The sequence below is a fragment of the Sander lucioperca genome, chromosome 16, assembly GCF_008315115.2.
Source record: "Sander lucioperca isolate FBNREF2018 chromosome 16, SLUC_FBN_1.2, whole genome shotgun sequence".
NCBI classification, from domain to species: Eukaryota; Metazoa; Chordata; class Actinopteri; order Perciformes; family Percidae; genus Sander; species Sander lucioperca.
The window spans coordinates 11649876-11661648 of record NC_050188.1 but is presented as its reverse complement, the minus strand read 5'-3'; the positions used below and the strand labels follow the sequence as shown (position 1 = coordinate 11661648).

Below are 11773 nucleotides of genomic sequence, written 5' to 3'. Positions count from 1 at the left end.
GACTTCAAATGACCACAGAGACACAAAACAACCTAACAAATAGACTTCAAACGACCACAGAGACACAAAACAACCCAACAAATAGACTTCAAACGACCACAGAGACACAAAACAACCCAACAAATAGACTTCAAACGACCACAGAGACACAAAACAACCCAACAAATACACTTCAAATGACCACAGAGACACAAAACAACCTAACAAATAGACTTCAAATGACCACAGAGACACAAAACAACCTAACAAATAGACTTCAAACGACCACAGAGACACAAAACAACCCAACAAATAGACTTCAAACGACCAAAAAGAAGCAAAACAACCACAAAGACACAAAACAACCTACCAAATAGACTTCAAACGAGCACAAAGACAAAACAACCTAACAAACAGACTTTCAACGATCACAAAGACACGCAAAACGTCCCAAAAGGGACACTTTCAATTAATCAATCCCGTTGGTGTGTATGACTGTGTGTGTGTGTGTGTGTGTGTGTGTGTGTGTGTGTGTGTGTGTATATGACTGTGTGTGTGTGTGTGTGTGTGTGTGTGTGTGTGTGTGTGTATATGACTGTGTGTGTGTGTGTGTGTGTGTATATGACTGTGTGTGTGTGTGTGTGTGTGTATATGACTGTGTGTGTGTGTGTGTGTGTGTGTGTGTGTGTGTGTGTGTGTGTATATGACTGTGTGTGTGTGTGTGTGTGTGTGTGTGTGTGTGTGTGTCCGTGACTTTAAAGGATGATCCTCTTGATTGACTGTAAATCAATAACGGGATCATTAACAGAAGAGTAACACGGGACCTTCAGCTGGGAGTCGGTCTGACCTCTGACCTCGGGACATCGGCGCCGCGTTTCCACGCCAACGGCCGGCTGTTTAATATTAACCACTCAGACAGCTCCATCCATCACAGCCAAACGAGTGCGCACGCTGCGTTATCTGATGCTGGGAGGGCACGAACACACCGGGAGACAGAAGAGGATAAATACAGGAGGGCGAGCCGAGCACCGAGACACACGGACAGAGGAGAAGAAGAAGAAGAGATCACACGGAGGAGAAGAAGAAGAAGAAGAATAAGAAGAAATCGCACGGAAAAGAAGAAGTAGCTGAAGGAGAAGAGAAAGTCAAGATTTGTAGAATATTCCTGCAGGATCTCAAGTCATTTCTGCGGCGTTTAATCGTGAGTTCAACCAACCATCTACCAACCTTCATCCCATTTTTAATACTTTTCCATTTACTTCCTTGAAATGCATTTTTTATTATTATCATTTTAAATGTTTTTTTTATTTATTCTAAATGCAGGATTTTAACTTGTAACAGAGTATTTTAACAGTGTGGTATTAGTACTTCTATTGCAGTAAAGGATCTGAATACGTCTCCCACCGCTGCTTTCCTGCGCTTTTATTTTGTAGGTTTTTGGAAGGTGTTGCTGGCGATGGAGAGCGTGCTTTTATTTTGTAGGTTTTTGGAAGGTGTTGCTGGCGATGGAGAGCGTGCTTTTATTTTGTAGGTTTTTGGATGGTGTTGCTGGCGATGGAGAGCGTGCTTTTATTTTGTAGGTTTTTGGATGGTGTTGCTGGCGATGGAGAGTGTGCTTTTATTTTGTAGGTTTTTGGATGGTGTTGCTGGCGATGGAGAGTGTGCTTTTATTTTGTAGGTTTTTGGAAGGTGTTGTTGGTGAATGGGAGCGTGCTTTTATTTTGTAGGTTTTTGGAAGGTGTTGTTGGCCATGGAGAGCGTGCGCGCCGCCGTCTACCTGTCCGTCTGTCTGTCCGTGCTGACGTCACTCTGTCAGGGCCAGAGGTCGGCCGACAACCCGCTGCCGGCCGCACCGGACGAGCCCGTCCTCCGGCTGGTGAGTCATCCGTCTGCAACGCAGGATCTCTGCATCTGTAGTTCTCCCTCCGTCTCTCCAAAGTCTTTTTATTGATCGTCAGTTATGAATGAAACAGGAGCTGTACGCTGGCAGAAAAGACAAACATAAGAAACATAAGAAAAGACGTAAAAACAAAGACAACAACACAGAGAAAAATGTCCATAATATAAATGAAGAGGAGACTACTAATGAAGGTAAACAATGATTGGGTAACACTTTACTTGAAGGTATGTACATAAGAGTGACATGACACTGTCATGAACACATGAACCCTAACTCTAAAATCTAATGTTCAAAAAGTAGGAAGAAGTTAAAAAAAAAAAAAAACTTTTCTGGTCCTACCCCCCTTTTTCCATTTTTATCCTTTAGTTAAATACAAAACAAGTTAATGCTTCACTTATTTATACATGTTTACATAGACATACACGTACACGTACTGTATATCTACCTACCTACACGCACATAGACACACGCATACACATACACCTACATGCATACACATAGACACAGATACATACACATAGATGCAGATGCATACACACATAGACACACACGCATACACATAGACACACATGCACACACATAGACACACATGCATACACATACACATACATGCATACACATACACACACATGCATACACATAGACACAGATACATACACATAGATGCAGATGCATACACACAGACACACATAGACACACATGCATACACACAGACACAGGTAGACATACATGCATACACATAGACACACACGCATACACATAGACACAGGTAGACATACATGCATACACATAGACATACACGCATACACATAGACACACATGCATACACATACACCTACATGCATACACATAGACACAGATACATACACATAGATGCAGATGCATACACACATAGACACTCATAGACACAGATGCATACACATAGACACTCATAGACACAGGTAGACATACATGCATACACATAGACACAGATGCATGCATACATGCATACACACACACACACACACACACACACACACACACACAATGAAAGTGACATTGAAGCCAGTTAAATGACAACTGTTAGATGTAAAGGAAGGTCGTTTGGAGTGAATGAAACGGAACCATTTTCAGCCGAAGGAGAAAATGAAACATGAAACTTACCTGATGAAAAGATAAAAGCCGTTTCTGTCTGAAAAGGTCACTGCAGTCTCACTGTCGCCAGTCTCTAAACGGAAGGAACCATAAACCATCTTACTGACATAAAACATAACATTTCAGTGTTTAAAGCTTCTTTAAATGTTATCTTCTCAATGGGGTTACTTCTGTATGTTTCACCCTTGGACCCTTTTCCCCATGTTTTTGTGTGAAGGTGTCTGATGGGAACGACAAGCTCTGAAACTGGTCCAGTATTGAGCAAGAAACCAGCTGTAATGTAACCCTACAGGACAAATGTTCAGCGTCAGTTAGCGTCCACTAAAAGTTCAGTTTTTGCCGCTGACAGTCTCAGATTATTAGTGTCTGACTACATTATGGGATGGATCCCTACAGAGATAGACCTTTTAGTTAAAGAGTAAGATCCTTTTAGTTTAACATGAAATCACCATCTCCAAACTACACCAGACTCCATGTAAATAATCAGGACTTTTAGCGTGTATAGAGTCAGCATATTTCCACCAGACTCCATGTAAATAATCACTACTTTTAGCGTGTATAGAGCCAACATATCTCCACATGTAAATGGGTGAATTAAGGGTTTATTTCAACCAAACCAGAGTGGTGATTGTTGGAACAGTGGAAAGATGAACCAAGATGGCTTTTGATAGTTTTATTTAGTTTCTGTCCACTTTGAATGAAGTGTGTTTTACGATGATAAAAGTACTGATTATATACATGGAGTCTGGTGGGCTTATCTGTAATTAGAGAATGTGAACTGCTGTCATAATATGACCAAGGTGTGTGTGTGCGCGTGTGTGTGTGTGTGTGTGTGTGTGTGTGTGTGTGTGTGTGTGTGTGTGTGTGTGTGTGTGTGTGTGTGTGCGTGTGTGTGTGTGTGTTCAGGCTGAAGCTCTGCAGGGTTTCCTGGATGAAGCCGACAGCAGCGCCGGTCTCTCCATGGAGAAGAAAGCCAGCGTCATCCCCCGGGTGAGAAACGGAGTGACAGCTGTCAATCGTGTGTGTGTGTGTGTGTGTGTCTCTGTGTCTGTGTGAGTGAGTGAGTGAGTGAGTGAGTGAGTGAGTGAGTGCGTGCATGCATGCGTCTCTCTGTGTCTGTGTGAATGATTGAATGAGTGAGTGAGTGAGTGAGTCTGTGTGTGCGTGCGTCTCTCTGTGTCTGTGTAAGTTTGAGTGTGGGTGAGTGAGTTGCCACAACGGACCGAATGGCTTCGCTCGCATCTTTCTCCGCCACCATTACAGAACTACACTCCCTCTGTTCGCTGATTGGACCGGTCAAGATTTGGCCGGAGAAAACCTAAGAATATACCGCAAACCCAGACGTACGTCAGAGTACTGAAGAAAAATGAAAATTGAGCGGAAGTACGTAGGAGGGCGGAGCCGGGCTAGGTGATGTGTCCCCCCCTATATTAACAAGAGATAGATTTGTCCCCACTTTAAAAAATATGAAAGACAACCCACTCCCCAAAAGAGGTCAAAGTAACCATTGAGGGGGAACTGTGTCTACATGTGCTACATCGGCGGGTTAAAGAAAACAACAGCAGCGTGACAATTAAAGACAGATTTATGTAGATTTTAACTTTGCAGCTTCTGGCTTCAACACGGTTTCCTTCTCTAGCAGATTTGTTGTTGCAATGTACGTGATTCCTAAAAAAAAAACATCCCGAAACACGTGTTGATGTTTTGAATATGCAGAAAGTTTGAAACAATGCAGGAGAATATTCATTTCCTTCATAAAAACTCACATGAGCCTCGTTCTCCTGGGTTAAAGTCCTGTGTTTGTTTGACCCAAACTTGACCCCTTTAAACTCTTCAGATGTAAAGTTATTCTCTGTCAAAGTGACGTCTAAATGAATGGCAGTCAATGGGATGCTAACGGGAGCTGATGGCTTGGTAGCATCAAAATGGCGCCATAGGACCTACGCGCTCCGGGGAGAGGCTTACCCCCTTGGTGTTTACGAGGTCTAGAGAGATGTTCCGTCATTTCCGGTTTTCATTTATTTGGCCAACAATACAGATTAGCACCGCCTGCTGTTATGGAGACGCACACGCGTCGCTTCAGTGTGTTCCGAGGCACTTTTTGGACCGACTCGGGGAGCCGAATGATCAGTCCGACTGCCTTTTCTGCCGAGGGTCGACCGTCGGGTTGGTGTGTCAGAGCCTTTATACTTCCTGACCTTACTTCCTGCTTTTCTTCCGTCAGAACTACTACGGCCACTAGAGGGCGCCGTAGTAGTCACTAGGTCACTACAAACCTAAATATAGGTCAGAATGACGCTGGAACAAACCAACTTATGGGGGAGTTTCGGAGAGAACAGTCTCGGAACAAAATGTATATACTGTATATTATATTCCATATACATTTTTATGCAATGTCTGTCTGTCTGTCTCTGTCTCTCTCTCAGTGTGATGTGGGCGAGCGCTGTGCGATGAAACACGGACCTCGTATCGGCCGACTGTGCGACTGTCTGCGAGGAGCAGCCTGCAACACCTTCTTCCTGCGCTGCTACTGAACGCACACACACACACACACACACACACACACACACACAACTTGGTCTTCTGTCCTTGTGAAGACATCAGCGTTATGTCCTGATTTAAACCTTCCCATGAAAACGGTTCACTCTCTGAAGAACTAATGTCCTCACAAAGATAGAAGTACACACTCGCACGCATGCACACACGCACACACACGCACGCATGCACGCACGCACGCACACACACACACACACACACACACACACACACACACACACACACACACACCTGTCTCACCTGGTTGTCTTTGTTTTACAGTTTCAGTGTCTGTCGCTCAGATTCATTTATTTTTGTTAAATAAAGATTCTCCATAAAGCTGCTGGGCTCCGACGACCTCCTGATTTAAATGTACGTTACATTTAAGGATTCTCAGCTTCATCAACACTTAAAACATAGTTATTTTCATTCATATTCATCAGTTTTCATATTTCAGAGTTGATCTGTGTCTGTAGAACAGCAGCTCTAAAATAAATGTTACATAACGTGGATATATTCAAGTGAAGTATCCAAACATTGAACTAAAGTAAATGGACTTGGAGCACAGGGGCTTATCGGAAACCTTTTGGTGCTTTCACAGAGAGTCGGACACGTGAGTTCTAAGAATAGGCTGCAGAACAGGTTCATTAAGTTTGGAGTGCGTCCTAAACTACGGAGATTAAAACTGCTGCGATAATTCTGTTCACTCATGTCTTCTTCATGGAGAACTAAACCCAGTTTCCTCCTGTCTGTGTAAAAATATATTCTGAAGTTATCTATAGATTTGAAAACCTTTGAACGTGTCAAATACGCAAAGCGTTCAAATACTGGATCTGTGTGTCTTTGAACGCACCGACAGGGTGAGTGACTGCGTCCAGATTTTAAGTTGAACATGAAAGAAGACATGTGAAGTGGTGAACTTACGTCTTTCTGTCCGTCAGCTGATCCTCTGTCAGTTCAGCGTGGCCCAAAAGCTGCAGCCGGACGCCAGTTACACGCTAACCCTAACCCCTAACCCTACACGGCGGCCAGATGTGCTGTGGAAATGCAACTCAATCAGCCAAAAAAACACCTGGAAACAGCTGAAAAACAGCCGTGTGAATGCAGACTCCTGCAGCCTTGTATTAGTACACTTGTGTACAAAAGTATCAGCATCAAAATCTGTTACTCAAAGTAAAAGTCCTGATTCTGCAGAATCACCTATATGATATTATTCTATTCTAACGTCGCAGCTGGTAAAGGTGTAGCTCATTTTAATGACTTTATATTCTGCTGGGTAACTTTCTGTGTGTGATTTCAAAGAAGCTGTTGGCTGAAGGAGGAGGGTTTATAGTTTTCTTCTCAGTTTATAACATTGCTGCACCGCTCACTCCGTTCAGTTGTTTTGTCTGCAGTCTGAACTCAGATCTGTAACGATGGAATAAAGATATTTTTATTGCACCAACTCAGGCTCCTGACGATTCATCTTTTGTTGTGTATAAATGTGAAAAAATCTGGTTTTTAATTTAATTATGGGGAAATATACGATGTGTATCAATTAATGCTGTCAGTTAAACGTGTAATTAACAGTGTTAACGCAAACCCATTTTAACGGCGTCAATTTTTTTATCGCAAGATTAACGTTCATTTTGGCCTAGCAAACTTTGTAGTTTTTTTCACATGTTACGTTGAAATGGATGTCAATAAGATTCTGAATGGAAAATTTACTTTTAAAAAGTTGCCAAATGGTTCCATTGACAAGACCAAAGTGATCTGTGTGTTTTGTCGTTGTGAACTGAGCTATCATCGCAGCACGTCCAGTCTGAAATACCACTCGATGGCCAAGCATACAGCTGATGGCCAAGCACACAGCTGATGGCCAAGCACACAGCTGATGCGAATTCTCCGCCCCCTCGTCAAAGCCGTTACATTGTGTGAGAGATTATTTGCTCCAAGTGAGAATGTTAGTGTGAAATTGAACACTACAGTATATGCCAATGTTGTTTTCAATAAAAAAACATTTGCACAAAGCAAGCCGATCCACTTTTTCATGTTGATAAGAGCATTAAAATGAGAAAAAAATGGGACAAAAGGAAATCTACGGACATTTAGAATAGATAAAAATGTGCGATTAATTGCGAGTTAACTTTGACATTAATGCGATTAATCTCGATTAAATATTTTAATCGTTTGACAGCACTAGTATCAATGTGATATATGGATAGGCGACATCTATATATTGCTTGATATAAGACCGACTTTCTTCCTCCTCGTGCCACCTCCAGTTGCCTCCGCACAGCCACAAATTTGAGAGACGCAAACTCAGCTATAAGCAAGCTGAATCAGCGAAATGACTTCAACCAGTGGAATTTCCCCAAAAGGAAGGTCTTTTAGACTCAAAAGTAGCCAATTGAAATGTTACATGCATGTTCCGAAGGTGGCTATTGGAGGGTTTTTTTCTGGGGTAAAGTCTCTCTTTTGACAGATATAAGGCAGCTAGACAAAGGGATCGGGAAGAAGCTTTCCGGAACTTGCTCAGGTTTTTTGTGCGTTGATTTATTTCGAGCACATTAAAACTCTTTTTCTCATCTGACTCTGTGTGGATTTTTCTAAGACCTTTTTTTTAATCTTGCCATACGTTGAAGAGAACAGGAACAGCATTTGAGAAATTGCAGCTGGCGTTCAAGTCCGCGCCTTCAATCTGGCCTGGGCGGCGGACCTATATTTTCATCTTCCACACTTTCAGCATCAGAAAAGTGCCGTCAAAATCAACTCACCACGTTGAAACATCCGGACGGCCTCCGTGTCCCCCATCGGTGTCCAGCGGGACGGCGGGAGCTGAGGGTTCCTTTGTTTTGGGATTAACAATTATCTTTTTAATAACATACAAAACATAAAACTCGCAACATGAACACCGCCCGTAAAATAGTCAGCATACAGCTGGAAACATGTCATTTTAAACTGTTGAACTAAACTAAATGAAATTACTTTTTATTGCGTGTCAAGTACTGCATTCACACGAGTATATAAAGATATTTTACTACGTGGTGGGACTGCATTAGCTGAAAAACGTGCAACATTGTGATGAATACCGTTATCCAGATATAAAAATGGCTGACATCGGGAAAGAAGATTTTAGGGCTGCACAATATATTGTTTTTTAATCGTCATCGCGATATCAACTGGCACAAAAAAAAAACACATCGCGAAAGGCTCCGACACATCGCAAAACACACTCAGTTTTTTTGTTAGTTGGAATAAAATATCCATAGAAAACTGCACTTTAAAGTGCAGCTCTCATTCGTTTTTTAGTGCTGCCTTTCATATTCAATTCAATGTTCAATTAGTTCAATAAAAGAAAGTTGGAAATAATTTCCTTTCATTAGTTTTAAACTCAACAAACAGTTTGTTGTATTTTAGCAGAAAACTGAAAGCAGCAGAACTGAGAACACTTTAACATCTGATTATATATCACAAGTTATATCGTCATCAAGATATTCAACATTATCTCATATTTCTCTCATATCGTGCAGACCTCGAAGGTTTTGGTTAGTTTGATTATACTTGCAGACTTTTACTGAAGTAAATCGTTCGAACACTTCCTCCACTGCAGTCACATCACACACACACACACACACACACACACACACACACACACACACACACACACACACACACACAGACACTATAACTTCACTTCTTTCTGTCAGTCCTGACTGGACTTCCTGTAACGCAGCTGATCTAAAAATATGTTCCACAGAAAAAAACAAATCAATCAATCAATCACCTTGATGGCTCCATCCTCCCTTATTAGACCCCCAGAGAGGCTGATCGGCCCCCCGAGGCCTCGTCACGCCACGGCTGACACAGAGCACCGGCTGCATTCAGCCGCCTTCTCATCATCAACGTCTATTTAAACACCGACCATGACGACAGCAGCTTAGTTTAATTTAGTTTATTTGCACAAAGAAATAAATTAACTTACAATGGATTTAAATAAGAAAGTTATTTCAGTGCTGGAGAGGAAGCCCTTATACAAAAGAGAAAAATATGAAAATTCCTCCAAAGTAAACAAGCCATACAACAAACAAACAGCATCATCCAACCACTGTCGGCAAGACAGAATCCTTCCCTTATACTCAAGACAAAAAACTACTAAGAAATGATAATTCCTCTACAAAGAAATACAACAAACAGAAGCATCCAACCACTGAGAAACTAACTATTAGCAGGTAAATAAGTTGTTTATTTTCTACTTCTTTCTTTATTTTGAAGGTTTGTGGTTATTTTTGGAGTTCTTCTACTTCCCGTCTTTTCTGTGCGTCAGACTTATTTTATTTTGCCACCTGGTGAAAGAAACTTGCATTTCATTAGATTGGATCCGTCCTCCTCTGATACTGCCTCCAGCTGTGTGTGTTCATCAGCTTGATCGTCCAATCACAGACAAGCTGCTGCTGTAATCTGAGCGTCCAACAGACAGACGGGAGTTAATCGACGAGGATCAAAGAGACAGGATGGCATTTAGCTTCCGGCGTCCAGCTGAGAGAGATAAGACTAATTACAGCCGCTGACACACACACACACACACACACACACACACACACACACCCAAACACACACATGGCTACAAAACTAGCTGCTGGCTGGAGGCTCTGCCTCTCTGTTTTCCTCAGTTCGACCAACACATTTATGTCTTTTGAGCTTCGTGCGTACGAAATCTTTGGTCTACAGCTGAATGATTTCTTTCCTGTGTGAGTTCTCATGTGATTCTGCAGAGCACTCAGAGCAGCTGAAAGTTTTCAGTCCTGTGTGAGTTATAAAAGAAAACGGCGTTCAGAGAGTTCCAACCTGGCTGAGATTCTCTGGCTGCTCCTGGTCCACGCTGGAGCTCCACTCCTGCTGCTTTCTGAGGTCACTTACACAGGAAGTAGACGGTTCCTCTCCTGTGTGTTGTTTCGGGGGGCTCTGGCTCCTGCTGGTCCACACTGGAGCTACACTCCTGCTGCTCAGGGGGAACCTCTTCTTTAACCACCGACAGCTGCTGAACATCTGCAGGAAACTGAACTAGGACTTCATGCTAACTAGGGGTGTGACAGTGTGTGTGTGTTCTAGGGCTACATGATAAATCGCTTCAGCATCGACATTGCATATATAAATTAACATCTCAGGATGTGCATTGTTAAGTCAGGCAAATTAGCTCAAACACGTCATGCAACAACTTTTTTTCTGCTTCATAGAAAAGGAAAGTGTAAACACAGGAAACAGAATAAAGTACAGACTTCAGTCAGTACTTTTAGCTAACTATTTTAACTGTTTTTTAAAGATTATTTTTGTTGGGCTTTTCTGCCTTTAATGGATAGGACAGCTAGGTGAGAAAGGGGAGAGAGAGGGGGAAGACATGCAGGAAATCGTCACAGGTCGGACTCAAGCCCTCGACCTTTGCGTCGAGGCATAAACCTCTATGTATGTGCACCTGCTCTACCAACTGAGCCAACCCGGCCACGACTATTTTAACTGTTTAGTCAGTACTTTTAGCTAACTATTTCAACTGTTCAGTTTAGACAGTACATTTAGCTAACTATTTCAACTGTTTAGTCATTAATTTTAGTTAACTATTTAAACTGTTTAGACATTAATTTTAGTTAACTATTTAAACTGTTTAGACATTACTTTTAGTTAACTATTTCATCTGTTTAGTCAGTACTTTTAGCTAACTATTTCATCTGTTTAGTCAGTACTTTTAGCTAACTATTTCAACTGTTTAGTCAGTACTTTTAGCTAACTATTTAAACTGTTAGCCATTACTCAGAGCAGCTAAATTGTTTCTTACATCTTGAATCATGTTTCAGAGAGTTTAAAGCTGTTCTCTGAGTTCTTATGTGTCTCTTCAGATCTGACTTGAAGCTAAATCTTTTCCCACACTCAGAGCAGCTCAATATTTTCTTACGTCTTGAATCATGTTTCAGAGAGTTTAAAGCTGACTGAGGTTCTCTGGTCTCCTTCCAATCAGCACTGTCATCAGTCTCAGGATCAGAAGAGTCTCCAGTCTGGTCTTCAGTCTCTGGTTGTAAAAGTGGATGTGAGTTCCTGGCTGGTTCTGGTCCTCCACAGTCCTCTCCATCAGCTTCTGTTTCCATGTGTTGAGTTTGTCTCTGATGAAGCTGTGAGGACTGAGCTTCCTCTTCATCATCTTCACTCTTCACAGGGACAGGAGTGAATGGGAACTTGGTGATATCAGCCTCCTCC

At 42.0% G+C, this 11773-nt stretch overlaps 2 protein-coding genes across 4 annotated transcripts in view; one reads left to right on the top strand and one right to left on the bottom strand.

The window, feature by feature from the left end:
- The first annotated feature begins 820 nt into the window (after positions 1 to 820).
- On the top strand, positions 821 to 6992 carry cart4 (cocaine- and amphetamine-regulated transcript 4). Of its 3 annotated transcripts, none has more exons than XM_031300113.2 (4): positions 821 to 1180; positions 1707 to 1855; positions 3920 to 4003; positions 5440 to 6992. In XM_031300113.2, the coding sequence occupies exons 2-4, from the start codon at positions 1730 to 1732 to the stop codon at positions 5545 to 5547; spliced, it is 318 nt and encodes a 105-aa protein (XP_031155973.1). In that variant the 5' UTR covers positions 821 to 1180; positions 1707 to 1729; the 3' UTR covers positions 5548 to 6992. The 3 variants fall into 3 exon arrangements, with proteins under 3 accessions (XP_031155973.1, XP_035848919.1, XP_035848918.1); XM_035993026.1 differs by having other exon boundaries at positions 1176 to 1180; positions 1718 to 1855; XM_035993025.1 differs by lacking the exon at positions 821 to 1180 and having other exon boundaries at positions 1590 to 1855.
- A 3447-nt stretch (positions 6993 to 10439) lies between these two features.
- The window catches only part of LOC116050029 (zinc finger protein 771-like), a 40997-nt gene continuing 39663 nt past the window's right edge, over positions 10440 to 11773 (bottom strand). The window contains exon 3 of the mRNA XM_035993427.1: positions 10440 to 10529. Within this exon, the coding sequence (XP_035849320.1) occupies positions 10440 to 10529 (90 nt within the window). The remainder of the gene's footprint in view (positions 10530 to 11773) is intronic.